Source organism: Schistocerca gregaria, chromosome 5, assembly GCF_023897955.1.
Source record: "Schistocerca gregaria isolate iqSchGreg1 chromosome 5, iqSchGreg1.2, whole genome shotgun sequence".
NCBI lineage: Eukaryota > Metazoa > Arthropoda > Insecta > Orthoptera > Acrididae > Schistocerca > Schistocerca gregaria.
Window position 1 is genome coordinate 305,503,361 of NC_064924.1, and position 22,981 is coordinate 305,526,341.

General features: G+C 42.6%; 1 protein-coding gene across 1 annotated transcript in view; it reads right to left on the reverse strand.

The window, feature by feature from the left end:
• Positions 1 to 22,981, reverse strand: part of LOC126271868 (lysosomal acid glucosylceramidase-like) — a 190,860-nt gene that overhangs the window by 143,225 nt on the left and 24,654 nt on the right. Inside the window, exon 2 of the mRNA XM_049974208.1 lies at positions 9,696 to 9,750. Coding sequence (XP_049830165.1) covers positions 9,696 to 9,747 — 52 coding nt within the window. The 5' untranslated portion in view covers positions 9,748 to 9,750. The remainder of the gene's footprint in view (positions 1 to 9,695; positions 9,751 to 22,981) is intronic.

Here is a 22,981-nt window from a genome sequence, read left to right on the forward strand (position 1 = left end):
ACCCACCTATGCTGTTGAGAAGGATCTCCAGATCTGGTCACAATTCAGATCAAGGTTTCTCTCAATATTTATAGTCATTACACCTACACTTAAATCTACAATTTACACAGTGGGTACTCATGAAGTTGGTTCCAGTGGCACTTCGACTTACATCAAGGGAAGAATATTACAAAAAAATTGCCTCAATGTCACATCCCTCGCACTTAAAAGAAACTCTGAGTGTGCCGTTTGACCTCCACGCTCCTTCCAGAAATTACTCCCTTCGCCTTCGTCCCTCCCGATAGGAAGATGGGCCAAGCTCCGGCCTCGACAATGCATGCCAATGATGTTTCCTAACAGAAATCGTAACCACAGAGCAAACGGCTGAATGCTCATTGTTGGTGGGCTCCTGCTGCTAATCCTTTCTTGAATCTTCTTGTCCAATATAATGTATATATGTTTCCTTGACCTGGTTCGTCGTCCGACAACACCTTTCTCGGCCGACAACGTTCAGACCTGTGGTGGCTGTCTGTTTTCTGGCGGGTTGTTGCGGGGATTATCTGACCTGAACCCCACCCCTTCTTGCATAGCTATTCTTTCCTGGTTACTATTCCGTCCATTGCGGTCCTGCTTCCGACTCACCTAACCATTTCTCTGCATGGTAGAAGTAACGCACCGTGTCACACCTTTGTGCTATCGATCTCATTTTAGTTACTGGTTCACTTTCTAGGCACCAAACGTAAATTCTATTTTATAACCGCTCAGCCAAGCAGGTGGGAGGGAATATTGGAATTGTTCGAGTCAAGTTCGAGGAGACATTCCATTAGACGAATTTCTAAATACTTCGAATTTCCATACTGATAGGAAATGCTTCTAATCAAAGTCCTGCACTTCCTCACGGGGCTACATTTCGCTAAGGTGTCTACGCCGTTCCCACCTACTACCGGTACTGCCATGAGCAAGCCTGAATTTGTAGTTGTCCTCAGGGCAGAAGTCCCTCGCGTGATAATCATAGCGTGGATTTTACCACGCGCTTGCTCTCTCCTCAACTTTACACCCAAGCAGAATATCTGATTGAGACACAGGGTAGCTCAGTTCATTCGTGGCGCCTCGATACCTTCGATTTATTTCATACTGCCCTTGCTGGAACTTCAGTAAGGACCCTATCTCCTCAATTTCCGCAGTCGTTACTGGTGCCATCCTGTAATTATTTCCGGAAACCTTTAAAACCTCTGCACTCTCTGCGAGTCTCTCCAGCTACTCTTTGAACTTTACATTTTTCTTCATACCAGTTAACTTCAACTCCTCGAACTTCTTTAGTTTTAGATGGTGGTACCTTCTCCTTAATCTTATATTTTACCGACCTGATGCGTACTAACTGAATAAAAACATTCTCCACTTTCACGAGACAAATGAGTCTGTGTCGCCTGCCCACCAAGTGCTGTTGCAGGACGATATGATTCAAGGATCCAGTTATATGACTCCTTCCGTGTATAGCGATTTTACGACAAAGAGGAGTGGGGCCTGAAGATGGCATCAATGTAATGCCGAAGCTGGTAGCACATAGAAGTTCATAAAATAAAATAAATTTCTGCAATACATGCGGCTGTTGGTAAATAATTGCATCAAGAAGTTTTTAATGGTTGCTGGAAATTAATGGAAAATGTGTTTTCCTGAATAGTGGACCCCTTTTCGGACGAAGCTAAGTGATTTTAGGTCTCTAAGTAGATCGTTCTTATTCCTAATATTGATACTATGTATGGAATTATTGGTTGGAAACAGACATATTGTTGTTGTTGTGGTCTTCAGTCCTTAGACTGGTTTGATGGAGCTCTCCATGCTACTCTATCCTGTGGAAGCTTCTTCATCTCCCAGTACCTACTGCAACCTACATCCTTCTGAATCTGTTTAGTGTACTCATCTCTTGGTCTCCCTCTATGATTTTTACCCTCTACGCTTCCCTCCAATACTAAATTGGTGATCCCTTGATGCCTCAGAACATGTCCTACCAACCGATCCCTTCTTCTAGTCCAGTTGTGCCACAAACTTCTCTTCTCCCCAATCCTATTCAATACCTCCTCATTAGTTATGTGATCTACCCATCTAATCTTCAGCATTCTTCTGTAGCACCACATTTCGAAATCTTCTATTCTCTTCTTGTCTAAACTATTTATCGTCCATGTTTTACTTCCATACAAGGCTACACTTCATACAAATACTTTCAGAAATGACTTCCTGACATTAAAATCTATACTCGATGTTAACAAATTTCTCTTCTTCAGAAACGCTTTCATTGCCATTGACAGTCTACATTTTATACCCTCTCTACTTCGACCATCATCAGTTATTTTGCTCCCTAAATAGCAAAACTCCTTTACTACTTTAAGTGTCTCATTTCCTAATCTAATTCCCTCAGCATCACCCGATTTAATTCGACTACATTCCATTATCCTCGTTTTGCATTTGTTGATCTTCATCTTATATCCTCCTTTCAAGACATTAACCATTCTGTTCAACTGCTCTTCCAACTCCTTTTCTGTCTCTGACAGAATTACAGTGTCATCAACTAATCTCAAAGTTTTTATTTCTTCTCCATGGCTTGTAATACCTAGTCCAAATTTTTCTTTTGTTTCCTTCACTGCTTGCTGAATAACAGCGGGGAGAGACTACAACGCTGTCTCACTCCCTTCCCAACCACTGCTTCCCTTTCGTGTCCCTCGACTCTCATAACTGCCATCTGGTTTCTGTACAAATTGTAAATAGCCTTTCGCTCCCCGTATTTTACCCGTGCCACCTTCAGAATTTGAAAGAGAGTGTTCCAGTGAAAATCGTCAAAAGCTTTCTCTAAGTCTACAAATGCTAGAAACGTAGGTTTGCCTTTCCTTAATCTAGCTTCTATGATAAGTCGTAGGCTCAGTTTTGGCTCAAGTGTTCCAATATTTCTACGGAATCCAAACTGATCTTTCCCGAGGTCGGCTTCTACCAGGTTTTCCATTCGCCTGTAGAGAATTCGCGTTAGTATTTTGCATCCGTGACTTATTAAACCGATAGATCAGTAATTTTCACATCTGTCAGCAACTGCTTTCTTTGGGACTGGAATTATTATATTCTTCTTGAAGTCTGAGGGTATTTCGCCTGTTTCATACATCTTGCTCACCAGGTGGTAGAAATTTGTCAGGAGTGGCTCTCCCAAGACCGCCAGTGGTTCTAATGGAATGTTTTCTACTCCCGGGACCTTGTTTTGACAGGTCTTTCAGTTCTCTGTCAAACTCTTCACGCAGTATTTTATCTCCCTATTCATCTTCATCTACATCCTCTTCCATTTCCATAATATTGTCGCCCTTGTGTAGACCCTCTATTTACTCCTTCCACCTTTCTGCTTTCCCTTCTTTGCTTAGAACTGGGTTCCCATCTGAGTTCTTGATATTCATACTAAAAGTCTTGTTCCTCCCGCCACCGAACTGCACTAATTGCCACTATATCTAACTTTAACCCATCCAATTCCCTTTTTAAATTTTCTAACCTACCTGCCCGATTAAGTGATCTGACATTCCACGCTCCGATCCGTAGTACGCCAGTTTTCTTTCTCCTGATAAGCATGTCCTCCTGTGTAGTCCCCTCGCGGAGATCCGAATGGGGGACTATTTTACCTCCGGAATATTTTACCCAAGAGGACGCCATCATCATTTAGCCACACAGTAAAGCTGCATGCTCTCGGGAAAAATTACTACTGTAGTTTCCCCTTGCTTTCAGCCGTTCGCAGTACCAGCACAGCAAGGCCGTTTTGGTTAGTGTTACAGATCAGTCAATCATCCAGACTGTTGCCCCTGCAACTACTGAAAACGGTGCTGCCGCTCTTCAGGAATCACGCGTTTGTCTGGTCTCTCAACAGATACCCCTCCGTTGTGGTTGCACCTACGGTATGGCTATCTGTATCGCTGAGACACGCAAGCCTCCACACCAACGGCAAGGTCCATGGTTCTTGGGGGTGGGGAGGAAATAGACAAATATTACTTGCAAAAAAAATTAATTACAGGATAAATATAGTGAGAAGCAGTGGCTAGAATACAAAGTTCCTTGAACAGGTTTCTTCATGATCTTGAATTTACTTCACAAATAAGTCTAAAAACTTTTGGTTGGTTTGACGTGATACCGCAGCATATGATCCCGCGTGACATTATTAAACAAAGAAAGCACATTTTTTTATATTCATACCTCGTACAACTGACATCATTCTCACTGCAAATACAGACTTCTTTAGGCCCTTCAGCAATTCTGTGGAATGCTCTTGCCAACTGAATTTATTATCTAGTTGTAACCCGAGAAATTCAACGCTGTCAACCTCTTCGATCTGGATGTCTTCATATGCTATACGCGTGATGGGAGGAAATCTCGCCGCACGGGATTAGCCGAGCGGGTTAAGGCGCTGCAGTTATGGGCTGTGCCGCTGGTCCCGGCGGAGGGATGAGTCCTCCCTCGGGCATGTGTGTGTGTATTTGTCCTTAGGATAATATAGGTTAAGTAGTGTGTGTGCTTAGGGAATGATGACCTTAGCAGTTAAGTCCCATAAGATTTCACACACATGTGTGAGGAAATCTCTAACAGGTTCAGAACGGCATATAATGGATATTTTCAAAGTTTAATGATAATGAATTAGCTTTAAACTGTTTATTAGTGACAGTGAAAATTTAATTGGAAGCCATTTGTAAATTTGTACTTGCCTCGCTATTTATTGCAGTGTTTGTATCATCTGGAAACAGAGAAGGCGTCATTAATATACTCAAGAAAAACATAGTACCCAAGATGGAGCCTTGAGGAACACCATACGTAATTGATTTCCAATCAGATGAAGACTGACTGCTACTGCACAGGTATTTCACAACGACTACTTCAGCTCTACAGAAAAATTAGCTAAACTGCCACTACCATTCAAGGTATATGGAAGCACTGCACAAAGACACCCACACACTCTCTCTAGCAGACAAGATAAGGCGTAGGAAAACAGGAAGCACAGAAATATAGCAAGGAACATAGAAATATAGCATGGAAACATAATAACATGGTCATGGGAGTAGAATGGGTGAACAATAATAAAAGCGACAAACTGCAGGGACGGAATTCCTGACTGAAAATGGAGGAAAAAAAGGTCCTGAATGACATGGTATTCATGTACGGCCAAGCAGATAGAAATGGTCGAGAGGCAACACGGCTATACCAATACAAACATCCTGACAGACACCAACCACATTTCATACAATTTGGGTGATCATGGGGCCTTTCAGACAGGCGAACGTGCAGGGAGGCGGCGAACTGTATGTACACCAGATTTGGAGGATATTGAGTCGAACCCTAGCACAAGCTCCATGAAAGTGGCCCGCAAACATGGTGTAAGCCAAAGTACGATTACGTACAACCGCTACTATTCCTATCACTTACAACCTCATGGAGGTCACTTTGAACATCTGTCATGACGTGGATGTGATGTAGCTCGTTACTATGTTCTCGCTGAATACACCCTCTCCATTGCCGGACACATGTCCACAGGACCTTTTCTTCCATCTTTTCCAGTCAGTCCCTGCATTTTGTCGGTTTTATTAATGTTCACCCTGTATCTACACTTAATATAGCTGTGTAAGGCGAAAAATATACACTACTGGCAATTAAAATTGCTACACCAAGAAGAAATGCAGATGATAAACGGGTATTCATTGGACAAATATATTATACTAGAACTGACATGTGATTAGATTTTCACGCAATTTGGGTGCATAGATCCTGAGAAATCAGTACCCAAAACAACCACCTCTGGCCGTAGTAACGGCCTCGATACGCCTGGGAATTGAGTCAAACAGAGCTTGGATGGCGTGTACAGGTACAGCTGCCAATGCAGCTTCAACACGATACCACATTTCATCAAGAGTAGTGACTGGCGTATTGTGAAGAGCCAGCTGCTCGGCTACCAATAGCCAGACGTTTTCAGTTGGCGAGTGATCTGGAGAATGTGCTGGCCAGCGCAGCAGTCGAACATTTTCTGTATACCAAAATGCCCATACAGGACCTGCAACATGCGGTCGTGCATTATCCTACCGAAATGTAGGGTTTCGCAGGGATCGAATGAAGGGTAGAGCCATGGGTCGTAACACATTTGAAATGTAACGTCCACTGTTCAAAGTGCCGTCAATGCGAACTAGAGGTGACCGAGACGTGTAACCAATGGTACGCCATACCAACACGCCGCGTGATATGCCAGTATGGCGATGACGAATACACGCTTCCAATGTGTGTTCACCGCGATGTCGCCAAACACGGATACGACCATCATGCTGCTGTAAACAAAACCTGGATTCACCCGAAAAGATGACGTTTTGCCATTCGTGCACCCAGGTTCTTCGTTGAGTACACCATCGCAGGAGCTCCTGTCTGTGATGCAGCGTCAAGGGTAATCGCAGCCATGGTCTCCGAAATGATAGTCCATGCTGCTGCAAACGTCGTCGAACTGTTCGTACAGATGGTTGTTGTCTCGCAAACGTGCCCATCTGTTGACTTAGGGATCGAGACGTGGCTTCACGATCCGTTACAGCCATGCGGATAAGATGCCTGTCATCTTGACTGCTAGTGATACGAGCCCGTTGGGATCGAGCACGGCGTTCCGTATTACCCTCCTGAACCAACCGATTCCATATTCTGCTAACAGTGATTGGATCTCGACCAACGCGAGCAGCAACGTCGCGATACGATAAACCGCAATCGCGATAGGCTACATTCCGACCTTTCTCAAAGTCGGAAACGTGATGGTACGCATTTCTCCTCCTTACACGAGGCATCACAACAACGTTTCAACAGGCAACGCCGGTCATCTGCTGTTTGTGTATGAGAAATCGGTTGGAAACTTTCCTCATGTCAGCACGTTGTAGGTGTCTCTGCGGGGCCAACCTTGTGTGAATGCTCTGAAAAGGTAATCATTTGCATATGACAGCATCTTATTCCTGTCGGTTAAATTTCGCCTCTGTAGCACGTCATCTTCGTTTTGTAGTAATTTTAATGGTCAGTAGTGTAAGTTGGGAAACTACAGTATCAGAATATTAAGTACCACTGTGGCCGTCTGATGAAACTTTCTGATATTGCTCCTTCTCCTCAGAAGTAAAATCACAGATTAAAATCACCGACATAGGTGCTAAGAAGTATAGTAAGGCCGAAGACAGCTCAACAGAGACGTTGGAACGACTGGCATTGAGATGTTCGAACACGTCTGTGAATTGTATAAACTTGGTTCTTTGTGTAGTCGTATTTTAATTGTTTGTGTGTCGTATGGTTTGGGAAAGAAATTCAGCATCTGCCTAAACTGGCGTGGAAAACCATCTAAAACCACACACAGACAAATCGGTGCATCAGCCGTGGTCACTAATCCCCTGCAGGGATTGTATGTTGGTCTGGCGCAGCCTTCCTTCTCGCAAGCTAGTATGCCGTGCATTACACTGTTCAAACTGGTATATTTTGGCTCAGTAGTTGTGGTGGGCGTACTGTAAGACCTTCGGCACACACCATCAGATTATTTGAGTTGTTGCTCTAACATAGTAGGTGAGTGCCAGCAATATGTCTCTTGGTCTTATCGTGGCGTGCTTATCTTCTGCCGTTAGGTTACACGATAGAAATGCCACTTGCACGCTTAGAGTAGCAGATTGATCGTGACCAACTTTAAACAGAACTTGATTAATTTTCACACACATTTATTAAAATAATAACAAGCATAAAAATAACTTAACTTGGTTCTGGATGCTATTTGCAATTGACAATCTGAAGTTCCTTTGGGTCTTGGTACATTAATCTTATTCTCACATCTCTGACACTTGACAAAGTGTCTATACATTTCTCTTCATGGCTATGCACAGGAATATGATAATCTCATTAGGCGCAGACTGAAACATGACTACAGACTAATGCAGACTGACTAATCGGAGGTCTGTACACTCGTCATAATACCTCACGCGTTCAGGTATCACTGCGCGAGTGTGATCTGCGAGGAGAAAAGGTTCTACGTTAGCAGCAATCTCACTGGTTGCGTTACATATTAATACTCGGATCGGCGGAAGCAGAATTTGGTCCGTCTCTTAGGTAGCGCCATCTTGTAGTGTGGAGATGGACAAGCGCTGCGCCTGCGCTGATGTGCTTAGCGGTGCGCGCTGTAGTGGGAAAGTTATGTACGCGCTGACTACGCGGAACTATGTACACAACAGTAGTGAATGTATGAGGGCTGTTCGGAAAGCAAGGTCCGTTAAGTCGCGAAATGGTAACGACAGTGAAGCTTTACACAGATGATTTGGTCAGTGTCTCTAATATGCCTGTCGACAGCGTCATGTCGCTCTTTTCAGTTCTTAGCACACAGTTAGCACGTAAAGATGCCAAGAACAACAGTCCCCTGCCAAGTATGAGCGCCCACTGAGAGGTTTCGCCTGATTTCATGCAACCCCACATCACGTACCTGTCATGCATTTACTTCCTCATGACAGTACTCATCTGCACATTGCAAGGGCAGTGAGGAAGCTCCTGCAGCGTTTTCAATGGGAAGTTTTGGACCTTGCACCACACAGCCCGGCCTTGTCTCCCTCGAATGCTCACGTGAATCGTCAGCTAAGAAGAAAAGATATTGGCACACACAAAGAGCCGCAGACCAGCGTAGAGAAGTGGCGGAAGGCGCAGGCGGCTGCCTTTTATGAGGAGGATATTGCACAGCGCTACTACAAATCTGTAAGTCGGAGCGGCGACAATGTAAAGAAGTAGGTGGGAATTGTAGCAAATGAGATATTTTTATTTTCACAATGGTTCCAATTTCACGACCGATCGGGCCTTACTTTGCGAATAGCCACCTATTTAAATGAAACGTCGGGTATGGTAAAGCTAATGACGAAAAAAGGAACAGCATTCAAATATCGCGTTACGAAAGGATGTTAAGATTCAAATGGCGAAATGATAAACGAAATTTTGATTGCATGGAGCTTCACAACTTATCGTCCTCCTTCCTCATCGCTATCGTTAAAGGCTGTGTACAAGCTTTGCACGATCCTGAACGAAATCGGCCGTAACTAAGTGTAAGGAACAGTATGGTATTCATATAGAACGATTTAGAGAATCATGCATAATGAAATGCAGATGACTGGGTAAGGATTTGAAGTCCCTCCTCCCAGGCCGGCTGCGGTGGCAGAGCGGTTCTAGGCGCTGCAGTCTGGAACCGCGCGACCGCTACAGTCGCAGGTTCGAATCCTGCCTCTGGCATGGATATGTTTGATGTCCTTAGGTTAGTTAGGTTTAAGTAGTTCTCAGTTCTAGGGGACTGATGACCTCAGATGTTAAGTCCCATAGTGTTCAGAGCCATTTGAACCCTCTTCCCACATACCGTTCCAGTGGTTTACTCCTTGCACCATATACCGTGGCTACACTGAAGCACTAGTGGGAGCAGTCACACTACAAGTGAACTAAACATGCCTGTCGCCTACCAAGTACATAGTGTTATATTGGAGACCCAAAATCTGAATAAACTATAGCGATATAAACAAATTGACAGATAATTCAACGAAACTCCAGAAAAATATAAAATTCTACGTTTATATGAATACCCACATGATATATATGCAGAATATATTACATGAAATACAGGTGAATTATTTCTTCAGTTTCTGTCCTTTCATTTTGCTTACCTGTAGCTGTAACAGATATCTTACCTGCAGAACAAGTTAGGACGAAGAAAGCAGCCAGTGCATGCAGGAACTCCATAGTCTGCAATAAAGAAAAAAAAAAAAATTTAGTACTGAGTGATACTGATGCAAGCAGATTGTCGTTTTAAAAGTTCACAAATCAAGCCTTGATTTATCAAATAAAACACATGGCAGGACTTTATTACAACCATTACAACTTATTCCAGCGTCCTCTACACAGGGACGTTAGCGGCAACAGCACTGTAGGCGCGAAACCTTCTCTTTATTATGAAGCATTGGCAACAATGAATAGCATCTATATTAGTGTGCAACTGTCTCGGAACCCGAGGCACAGTAACAGCATTCATTTGCAAGTTGCATATCTAATGGCTTCCAGGGTCAACAAAAATTTTGTTTTCAATATTTCGCGTGATGAAGGACCAAATTCAAAAATTTCAAATGTTGTCAAAATTCAATTTATGTTAAAAGCTTAACACAGTAAGATAAGTATTACAATTATTAACTGTGATTGTTTTGAGGCAACTTAATTGACGGCGCGCAAATGTCCGGACTTAATTTGTCAAACATGTGAGAATGGGAGTACTTAGCGTTATCCAACAGACATTACAAATAACTCCAAACCTTTTCTTGGTGACACCCCCCCCCCCCCGCCCCTCCAAAATGATGAAAGGAAAAAAGTTTAATTGCTTATTACATTCCCGCTGTTCATGTACTAAAATGGTAGCATCAGGCATGACGCTTAATTTTTTTAATTTTTTATTTTTTTGTAACTGTGAGTAGCCCATCTGACAACCACTTCCAGTTTCAGTTCTTCACTCTTTGTTATTTTTTTCCTTCTAGTATGTTTTTATCTATTCACTACGCTTCCTCTTTCTGTTTTCAGACCATTTTGAACAAGCCTTTTTACGTACCCTGTCTGGAACCCTTCGATTTTCAATACTTTTTTCCCTAAAGACTTCTCTGTTGTTTATATCTTCTGCTTTTATATTGTTTCTTTCTAGACCCTTTTTTACTTCGATGGCCCAGCTTATTGTGGACTTCTTACCCCACAAATATTTGAAAATATTATTAAATAATCTACTGTCTTACATTCGAAATAAATGTTCAAAAAACGTGAGTCTTCTTATTCTCATTATGTTTGAAATACTTTCAGAATTTTGTTATATTTCAACATTACTTCGTAATTTCTAACCTTCTGCTGTGTTTTTGGTCATAATATTTTCCTTATAATTCGTCATTCTAGTACTTTTAATTTACCTGAATTATAGTTTAATGTAGGACATTCGCTTGCATACAGGCAGTCTGGCTTCACTGTTGCGTTGTAGTGCCTCATTTTTGATTTTTTGGTACGCACTTTGTGATTACCATATGCTCTCTCTTTTCCTCTATTGCAGATTTTTCCAAAGCATTTTCTTGGAGTATTTCCCCTGGATATTTGAACTTTTTTTACCCTCTCTAGTTGTCTAATAGCTGTTTTCAGGAATTTTTCAGCATCTTTTAACGTTTGTTAAAAGTTTTTTTTTATGGAGAAATCATTAAGCCAGTTTTGCTGGGTATTTCTTCCAGTAGATTTATTCGTGTTGTAGCAGATGCCATATTTTCGGAAAGTATAGCAAAATCGTCTGCAAATGCAAGATAGTTGATTTCGATCTTTTTGTTTCACTTTTCTAACTTTAAAAGGCAAAATGTTGAGTTCACTAAGTTTTTCGTTCCAAATTCTCACTGTTTTCCCTAACACACTATTTAAAAAAAACTAGGGATAGACCGTCACCTTATCGTACATCTGTTTTTATTTTGAAAGGCTGTGAAATTTCTTCCATAAATTTTACTTTACAGACTGTATCTGTATGTGTTTCACGGGTTTAGATTTTACGCCAAATTCTCTAATTATTTTATCTACAGTTTCTCTGCCAACTGGATCAAAAGCCTTTTTGAAATCCACAAACATAATTACAATGTTCTTTGAATTAAGTAATCTGTGACTAATTACTGACTTGAGATTAAATATTTGTTCTGAGCATGACCTTTCCTTCTTCAAACCACCTTGCGTAAATGACTGCCAAGTGTTGTTTCTACTCTGCTTAATAAAACCATGGAAAATGCTTTATACGCTACTAGCAGTAAAGAGATTCATTTGTTGTTGTTTTACATCCTGTTTACTGCCTTCCTGCTGCCAACTTTCCATTTCTCTGGGATTTTCCATTTCCAGATTTCTTCCAAGAATTAATTTAGCTCATTTGCTGTATTTGGCAAGGACCGATTCAAAAGTTCAGTTGTAATAGAATCTTCTGCACTAGCTTTGTTGTTTTTGAGATTTTTAATCACTTCTCCAATGTCTTCTATAGTTGGTGGTTAATCTTCTTACAGATTTTCGTTAATATCTGAGAATTCCAACATATGACTTGGTTCACGACAGCTCAGAAGCTGATGAAAATATCTTGCTCGTGTTTCACAATTTACAGCATTGCTTAAGCCAAAGTTTGATAAAAGTCACGGGTGTTATTTTTTACAAAGTTTTTGTCAATTTCCAAACGTTTTTCCTTTGCAAAGACTCGTTTGGTATTTTGATTAATCTGACTATTACCTTTCTTTGTTATTTAAATTGACATTATCTTCAACATTATTTGAGTGTTTCCATTTTCCCCATTTTTTTAGCCCTCTCAGCTATGGCTTTCATTCCACCACATTTTCCATTCATTATTAATTGACCCAAATGTTTTCTGTGCAGCACTATTAAGTGCTTTGGATATTTGTTGCCAGTTGCCACGTTTGGCCACTTTAATTTCATCTTCATAGTTTTAAATTGATCCTTTTTTATAGTAAGTCTGTCTCAATTTTATTAACCTTCGTCACTTTCTTTGTTCCTTATTAGGTAGGAGTTAGACTTTAATTTTAGAGCGTTAATGATCAGTATCAGACTCATCATTCCTCATTATTTTCACATTTATAATTTCCATTGTACTTTTTGCGAAATAGTCACATGGTCGAACTAAAATTCTCCTAACACTGGGCTGTGAGATACCCACGTTTTATCTTTTCTTGGGAGTTTCCTAAGGAAGGTTGACATCAGAATGAGATTTTCACTCTGCAGCGGACTGCGCGCTGATATGAAACTTCCTGGCAGATTAAAATTGTGTGTAGGACCGAGTCTCGAACTCCGGATCTTTGCCTTTCGCGGGCAAGTGCTGTACCATCTGAGATACCCAAGCAAGACTCACGCCCCGTACTCACAGCTTTAATTCTGCCAGTACCTCAAATCTTCTCCAGTATCTCATTCTGGAAGCATCCCCCAGGCTGTGGCTAACCCATGTCTCCCCAATGTCCTTCCTACCAGGAGTGCTAGTTCTACGACGTTCGCAGGAGAGCTTCTGTGAACTTTGGAAAGTAGGAGACGAGGTACTGGCAGAATTAAAGCTGTGAGGACGGGGCGTAAGTTGTGCTTGGGTAGCTCAGATGGTAGAGCACTTGCCCGTGAAAGGCAAAGGTCTCGAGTTCGAGTCTCAGTCCGGAACACAGAGTTGTCTTCCAGGAAGTTTCAAGGTTGACGTTAGTTTCAGGTGAGAGCTTTGACACAAACTGATTAGTCTCAACCATTTGATTTGGTTCTTCTATGAGCTGGGTATTTTCCTACTATGTTTCTACATGTCTTTTTTCTGCCTATTTGTGCACTGAATCCACCTAATAGTAACATGGTGCTCGTCTTTAGAATTTGGGATATTTCAATTTCCAAAAGATTGCAGAATTCCTCTACCTTTTTCTGTAATTTTCCTAGTTCAATTTATTGTTTCTTTACGACGAACTCCATTCGCAACATATTTTTTAAAAATTAAACTGGCTTTCGGGACGTATCCACACAACCATCTTTATAGCGCAATGTCAATTACGACGATACTAACTTAAGGACAACAAAACACCCAGTCCCCATGCGGAGAAATTCTCCGACCAGGCCGGGAATCGAACCCAGGCTATCTGCCGCGCTTGGCGAGCATCTACCGTGGCAGTTACATTACAGTTTGTAGACAGTATCCGCATCTACTCCTAAACCTACGTGCAAAATTATATCATTGTACGACGCCTGGTTCACGACATATAGCGTCATGAAGATTGAGATGCGTGATAAGCTAGCTTTTGCTTGAAATGCACCGTCAGTTATCCAGTTTGTGTTCATCCAGTGTTGCATAATGTGTGCAGTTGGCTACTTCTAACAAACTTTAAGCATAATTTCAGATCTTCCCTAAACTTTTTCTCGCCTACATATTTAAAGCAAATCTTTAATACATTAGTTCATTTGTGATCAGACTTTTGAAGCAGTTTTATAGATGGGTATTCGATTCTTTAAAGAATCAGGCGTTTGCTAGAGGTCAACTAAATTGACCTCAGGGAACTACTTAAGTTCAGGGCTCAAAGGGAAGCAAATGAACAAAGCATTCTACTATGTATGAATTTCTTTGCACTGAAAGATTTCTAAATGATATACGGAACTAAAGTTACAAGCACGGATGCTCATTCTGAGTTTATCTTTCTTTTATGGGGTTCCTGACAACAAAATATTCGTATTTCAGGATCATTAGTCACTCTTCACAACACCTGTTCCTCCACATCCGACTTGCGGACCGTGCAAAATCTGCCACGATCCCTTTTCCACGTTCATAATGTTCCTATGTCAACAAGTCGTAATAAAACCAGGCAGATTTGTTTTTCAGGTGGGCTGCAGCGTAGAGAAAGTAGTAAGGCGTACGTGACCCGCAGCAGTCGATTAACGTAGTTGGTTAAATCGTAGTAGAATACCCTGTCAGACATTTTAAGCGTGGAACAAACAGGCATCCTTTTCACTGTTTACGTTTGTCACGCAAAGTGGAATCTCTAATCTTGTTCTGATGTCGACACAATTTTAGACCGATACGTATGGAATGGCTATTGTTGGAGACCGTGGCAAGTGCTCTGTCTCAAAAAGTACCATAGGCAGAAGACCTATACCAACACGGAGGACACTGAACGTAGGTGTGCAAAGATGGGAGGGAGTGTGTCAGGGAAATACTGAAAACTAAATTGTTCAAATGGCTCTACGAACTAGGGGACTTAACATCTGAGGTCATCAGTCGCCTAGAATTAGAACTACTTAAACCTAACTAACCTAAGGACATCACATACATCCGTGCCCGAGGCAGGATTCAAACCTGCGACCGTAGCAGCACCGCGGTTCCGGACTGACCGCCCAGAACCTCTCGGTCACAGCGGCCGGCTAGTGGAAACTCAAAATTGACAGACAGAGAGGTTTTTTCCCGTTAGTGTATACATACAAAGTTTCGAGAAGCAGTAGTAAGCAAATAATCTAGACTGAGGTCTTCTTCAGCCTCCTTGCTACGTCATCGTACTTAATTCTCTCCTTATACACTAGCTCGATTTCAAAGCGCTTAGCTAAATGCGAGACCGATTTTTAAAATTGGTTAGCTTCGTATGCGTCCAGGGATCAGCCACACACTTTTCGCAGTATCATGTTATTATTCCGTTGACTTCCTTTAACTTGATTAAACTGTATGCAGGATTATAGTTGGCGAAATGAATGGATTTGCATAACACAAGTGGGGTCCTTTTCAGCAATAAAAACGTTTCGTTGAACCGTAGCTTACTATGGCGAGTGCAATGATAGATTGGTTTCCGTGCTCCGTCAAGAGTACACTAAGTCTGGCACATCACATTGCCGTTCAGAGTTAAAGTTCGAAAAATCGTTTGTGGATAACTTGGCGTAGCCCACCAACCAACGAATTTCACAAGTCTTTAAACACGAAGCTGTACTTAAAAGTGAAAGTCCACGGATCTAAAAAGCAATTGTCACAGGTCTAACATCGCTCTGCTGTTCAAGAGTTTAAAGTCCACGAGCTCTCCTGTCGAAAAATTCTGTTACGTTCGTAACTGCTGCAGAAATTCAAGATGTCCCTACACTTGTCGCTCCCAAAGTTCCAGACACCTTAATCGCAACTGATACCCCGTTTATCGGTGCTTATCTTTAGTCACCGACTTCTTAATGGGAACTTACTCAGGCCAACACTGCCGTTGTCCTTATACAGACTTGATCTTTCATTGTAAAAACCCAAAAAATTACACATCTGTAGATCTAAATCTGTCATAGATTAAAGTCAGCCGACGCGTTATTTCTGTTTGTGTGTGAAGGCTAATCCCACGAACTACTAAAGGGTTTTGATAAGGTTCTCATTAATAGACTGATTCACGAGGAAGATTTGTGTTTAAAATTTATAATTGTAGTAATGATGAATGTGTAATATACTTAGTGTTATCTGTACCATCAGCAATGGTGGCCGAAAGACTACCGGCAGAACAACTCACTCCCATTCTGCCAATGGCCTTGTCGAAGAAGGTGGAGAAGCGGACAGAGGTACGGGGCACTTCCTTGCCCTTCAGGTGGCAAACTTCCCCTAAAAGGTGGAAGATCAGCAATGATCAGTGGCATGAGGATGCAGAAGGTATGGAAATAACTGCAATAAAGGCACATATTTATGTGTATTAAAAGAGATGCAGCTTGTAACTGGAAAAGTGTCGTGATGATTCCTCCATTGGTCAATGATTCCGGATTAGTTTACCATTCCGATCCCTGGGAGGGGGCCGCCAAGGGGGAGATTCCGGATTAGTCCACCGTTCCGAAGTTGAAACGACCAACAAAAGGATAATATTTTACGAAACAGAGCGTGGAATGTCTCAATTCTGAAAGTGGTAGGGAAGATAGAAAATCTGAATAGGGAAATGCAAAGGCTCAGTCTACGTATAGTGAGGGTCAGTGAAGTGAAATGGAAAGAAGGTAAAGGTTCCTGATCAGATTAATATAGCGTAATATCAACAGCGGCAGAAAATGGTATAAAGGGAGTAGGATTCGTTACGAATGGGAAGGCAGGGAAGAGAGTAAGTTACTGTGAACAGTTCAGTGATGGGTTTGTTTTCATCAGATTCGAAAGATACTAACGCCGACAGCAATAGTTCTGTCATGCATGCCGACGTTGCAAGCAAAAGATGAAGAACAGGTTGGCAATGTCTGAATGTTTCAGGGCTTGTGAAGTCTAATACAATGACCTTATGACGACGATTTGCAGCCATATTAAAGTATCGAAATGTATTCACAAACTGTTGATAAAATTATACAGCAACTGTACAAATGATCAGTGACAGATGATAATTCATGCCGGACCGGGACATATCAAAGATTGGCTCGGTCCGGGCCGCGTGCACAGATAACCAAAATGTTCAAGGCCACCGCTGGCGTTAAGAGGGAAATCCGGGTCCGAGTCCAAGTCCGGCACAGATTTTCATCTGTCAGTAATTATTCGTACAGTTGGTGTATATCGTATTCGCAATTTTCGGTTTTGGAGGAAGCGGGAGAAATGGGCTTGGTAGTAGGAATGAGATAGGACAAAGTCTAACTGAGTTGTGCAATAAATTTCAGTTATTAATAGCAAATATACTGTCCAAAAAGCACAAGATATACTTCGAAAAGACCTGGAGATACGGGAAGATCCCAGATGGATTACATCACGGTCAGACAGATGTTCCGAAATCAGATGCTGGATTGTAAGGCGTACCCAGGAGCAGATATACTCATATAACAATTTAGTACTGATTGGGGGTGGAGTGAAGTTTAAGTGAATCTGACGGAAAAATCAAAGTCGAAAGAAGAGGGATACTAAATTCATGAGGAATGATGAAACGCGTTTGAATTCGCTAAAGAGAAGGGATGCCACAGTAGGCATTTCAGTTGGAGATGTGGACGTCTCTAAGAAGAGCAATCACAGATGTTGGGAAGACAAATATAGGTACTAGAAAGGTAACTGCTAAGAAATCTTGTGTAGCTGATGAAATACTTCAGTTTATGAACGAATCAAGACAGTACTAAAATGTTCAGGGAGAAACGCGAGCCGCGAGTGGACGAGGGGTTCTAGGCGCTACAACCGGGAACCGCGCGGTCGCAGGTTCGAATCCTGCCTCATTCATAGATGTGTGTGATGTTCTTAGGTTAATTAGGTTTAAGTAGTTCTAATTTCTAGGGGACTGATGACCTCAGATGTTAAGTCCCATAGTGTTCAGAGCCATTTTTGAACAAACGCAAAAACAGCAGCATAAATCACTCAGAAATGGAATGAGTAGAAAGAGCAGCAAAGGCCAAGGCGAAATGGTTGGAAAAAAGACGTGAAAATGAAAAAAAAAGATCTTCGGAAGGACTGACCCAACAAACTGAAAAGTCAGGGCATCATTCCATGAAATGAAAAGCAGGGGTGGCAGCATTCAGAGTGCAATTAGAATTCCACTGTTAAACGCAGAGAAGAGAGCGGATAGGTGGAAAGATTACGCTGAAGGCCTCAGTGAGGGGGAGGTATTGCCTGATAATAAGAGATGGGAGTCAACGAGAAGGATATAGGGGTTCAGTATTAGAGTCAGAATTTAAAAGACCTTTGGAAGACTTGAGATTAAGCAAGGCAGAGGGGATAGATAACATTCCATCGGAATTTCTAAAATCACTAGGGGAAATATTGAGGACAATATTATGGAAATGGAAGAGGATGTAGATGAAGATGAAATGGGAGATATGATACTGCGTGAAGAGTTTGACAGAGCACTGAACGACCTGAGTCGAAACAAGGCCCCGGGAGTAGACAACATTCCATTAGAACTACTGACAGCCTTGGGAGAGCCAGTCCTGACAAAACTCTACCATCTGGTGAGCAAGATATATGAGACTGGCGAAATAACCTCAGACTTCAAGAAGAATATAACAATTGCAATCCCAAAGAAAGCAGGTGTTGACAGATGTGAAAATTACCGAAGTATCAGTTTAATAAGTCACGGCTGCAAAATACTAACGCTAATTCTTTACAGACAAATGAAAAAACTAGTAGAAGCCGACCTCGGGGAAGATCAGTTTGGATTCCGTAGAAACATTGGAACACGTGAGGCAATACTGACCCTACGACTTATCTTTGAAGCTAGATTAAGGAAAGGCAAACCTACATCTCTAGCATTTGTAGACTTAGAGAAAGCTTTTGACAATGCTGACTGGAATACTCTCTTTCAAATTCTGAAGGTGACAGGGGTAAAATACAGGGAGCGAAAGGCTATTTACAATTTGTACAGAAACCAGATGGCATTTATAAGAGTCGAGGGACATGAAAGGGAAGCAGTGGTTAGGAAGGGAGTGAGACAGGGTTGTAGCCTCTCCCCGATGTTATTCAATCTGTATATTGAGCCAGCAATGAAGGAAACAAAAGAAAAATTGGGAGTAGGTGTTAAAATCCATGGAGAAGAAATAAAAACTTTGAGGTTTGCCGATGACATTGTAATTCTGTCAGAGACAGCAAAGGACTTGGAAGAGCAGTTGAACGGAATGGACAGTGTCTTGACAGGAGGATATAAGATGAACATCAACAAATGCAAAACGAGGATAACAGAATGACATTTAAAGTAGTAAAGGAGTTTTGCTATTTGGGGAGCAAAATAACTAATGATGGTCGGAGTAGAGAGGATATAAAATGTAGACTGGCAATGGCAAGGAAAGCGTTTCTGAAGAAGAGAAATTTATTAATATCGACTATAAATTTAAGTGTCAAGAAGTCGTTTCTGAAAGTATTTGTATGGAGTGTAGCAATGTGTGGAAGTGAAACGTGGACGATAAATAGTTTGGACAAGACGAGAATAGAAGCTTTTGAAATGAGGTGCTACAGAAGAATGCTGAAGATTAGATGGGTAGATCACATAACTAATAAGGAAGTATTGAATAGGATTGGGGAGAAGAGAAATTTGTGGCACAACTTGACTAGAAGAAGAGATCGGTTGGTAGGAGTTGTTCTGAGGCATCAAGGGATCACCAGTTTGGTATTGGAGGGCAGCGTGGAGGGTAAAAACCGTAGAGGGAGACCAAGAGATGAATACACTAAGCAGATTCAGAAGGATGTAGGTTGCAGTAGTTACTGGGAGATGAAGAAGCTTGCACGGGATAGAGTAGCGTGGAGAGTGCATCAAACCAGTCTCAGGACTGAAGACCACAACAACAACAACAGGGGAAATAGCAACCAAACGACTATTCAAGTTGGTGTGTAGAATAAAAAAGACTGGCGATTATATAACGTCAGACTTTCGGAAAATTATCGTCCTCACAATTCCGAAGATAGCAAGAACCGACAAGTGCGAAAATTATCGCATAATCAGCTTAACAGCTCTTGCATCCAAGCTGCTGACAAGAATAATATATAAAAGAACGGAAAAGAAAGTTGAGGAACTGTCAGATGACGGTCAGTTTGGCCTTCGGGAAGGTAAAGGCACCAGAGAAGCAGTCCTAACGCTCTTCTTGATAATAGAAGCAAGTCTGATGAAAAATAAAGACACGTACATAGGATTTTTTGACCTGAAAAAGGCGTTGAGCAATGTCAGATGGTGCAAGATGTTCGAAGTTCTGAAAAAAAAATAGGAGTAACGAGAGGGGTAATGTATAAGGAGAGGTGGGTAATGTACAATATGTGCAACAAACAGGACGGAACAATAAGATTGGAAACCAAGGACGAAGTGCTCGGATTAAAAAGGGGATCAGACAGGGATGCCGTCTTCCATTCCTACTGCTCAATCTGTACATGGAAGACGTAATGACGGGAGTAACAGAAAGGGCCAAGAGTGGGATTAAAATTTAAGGTGAAATGATATAATGATAAGATTCCCTGACGACATTGCTGTTCTAAGTGACAGTCGGAAAAAATTACAAGATATATTGAATGGAATGAACAGTCTAATGAGTAAATAAGATGGATTGAGAGTAAACCGAAGACAGAGGAAAGTCATAAGAAGTAGCAGAAGTGAGATTATCGAGAAACTTAAAACATCAAAATTGGTGATCACAGAGTAGACGAATTTAAGGGATTCTACTACCTTGGAAGCAAAATACACTCCTGGAAATTGAAATAAGAACACCGTGAATTCATTGTCCCAGGAAGGGGAAACTTTATTGACACATTCCTGGGGTCAGATACATCACATGATCACACTGACAGAACCACAGGCACATAGACACAGACAACAGAGCATGCACAATGTCGGCACTAGTACAGTGTATATCGACCTTTCGCAGCAATGCAGGCTGCTATTCTCCCATGGAGACGATCGTAGAGATGCTGGATGTAGTCCTGTGGAACGGCTTGCCATGCCATTTCCACCTGGCGCCTCAGTTGGACCAGCGTTCGTGCTGGACGTGCAGACCGCGTGAGACGACGCTTCATCCAGTCCCAAACATGCTCAACGGGAGACAGATCCGGATATCTTGCTGGCCAGGGTAGTTGACTTACACCTTCTACAGCACGTTAGGTGGCACGGGATACATGCGGACGTGCATTGTCCTGTTGGAACAGCAAGTTCCCTTGCCGGTCTAGGAATGGTAGAGCGATGGGTTCGATGACGGTTTGGATGTACCGTGCACTATTCAGTGTCCCCTCGACGATCACCAGAGGTGTACGGCCAGTGTAGGAGATCGCTCCCCACACCATGATGCCGGGTGTTGGCCCTGTGTGCCTCGGTCGTATGCAGTCCTGATTGTGGCGCTCACCTGCACGGCGCCAAACACGCATACGACCATCATTGGCACCAAGGCAGAAGCGACTCTCATCGCTGAAGACGACACGTCTCCATTCGTCCCTCCATTCACGCCTGTCGCGACACCACTGGAGGCGGGCTGCACGATGTTGGGGCGTGAGCGGAAGACGGCCTAACGGTGTACGGGACCGTAGCCCAGCTACATGGAGACGGTTGCGAATGGTCCTCGCCGATACCCCAGGAGCAACAGTGTCCCCAATTTGCTGGGAAGTGGCGGTGCGGTCCCCTACGGCACTGCGTAGGATCCTACGGTCTTGGCGTGCATCCGTGCGTCGCTGCGGTCCAGTCCCAGGTCGACGGGCACGTGCACCTTCCGCCGACCACTGGCGACAACATCGATGTACTGTGGAGACCTCACGCCCCACGTGTTGAGCAATTCAGCGGTACGTCCACCCGGCCTCCCGCATGCCCACTATACGCCCTCGCTCAAAGTCCGTCAACTGCACATACGGTTCACGTCCACGCTGTCGCGGCATGCTACCAGTGTTAAAGACTGCGATGGAGCTCCGTATGCCACGGCAAACTGGCTGACACTGACGGCGGCGGTGCACAAATGCTGCGCAGCTAGCTCCATTCGACGGCCAACACCGCGGTTCCTGGTGTGTCCGCTGTGCCGTGCGTGTGATCATTGCTTGTACAGCCCTCTCGCAGTGTCAGTAGCAAGTATGGTGGGTCTGACACACCGGTGTCAATGTGTTCTTTTTTCCATTTCCAGGAGTGTACAACGCGAAGGACGAAGCAAGGAGTATATTAAAAACAGACTAGCACAGGCAAAGAGACCATTTCCGGCCAAAGGAAGTCTACTACTATCAAACATAGACCTTAATTGACGAAGAAATTTCCAAGATTGTACGTTTGAGCATAGCATTGCATAGAGGCGAAACATGTAGTGTAGGAAAAACCAGAATAGAAGGCAATACGAGGGGCGTTTGAAAAGTCCGTGCAAAAATGAAAACTACTTACGTGTTTGGGGTAAACCTTTTTTTATTTTTCGCCAAAGTCTCCTTTTAGACTTATACACTTCGTCCAACGCTGTTCTAATTTGTTGATCCCTTCCGAACAATAGGAATTGTCCAAGTCTGCAAAATAGCTGTTAGTTGCTGCAATCACCTCATCGTTTGAATTGTCCTGCCAGCCATTTCTTCGAATTGGGGAACAAATAGTAGTCCTTGTGAGCCAAGTGTAGAGAATAGGGGGGATGTGAAACGAGTTGGAATCCTATTACCATTAATTTTGCGACCACAACTGCTGAGGTGTGTGTGCTGGTACATTGTTGTGATGGAAAAGGACTTTTTTGCTGTCCAATCGCCGGCGTTTTTCTTGCAACTCGGTTTTCAAACTGTCCAATAACGATGAATAATATGCACCTGTAATAGTTTTACCCTTTTCCAAATAGTCGATGAGGATTATCCCTTGCGAATCCCAAAAGACAGTCGCCATGACCTTTAGGGCCAAAGGAATGGTCTTCGCCTTTTTTGGTGCAGATTCTCTCTTAGTAACCCATTGTTTAGGTTATTGTTTGGTCTCAGGAGTATAGTTATGTATCCATGTTTCATCCACAGTGACGAAATGACGCTTAAAGTCCTGCAGATTCTTCCCGAACAGCTGCAAACAATTCTTGCAACACTTCACACAATTCCATTTTCGGTCAAGAGTGA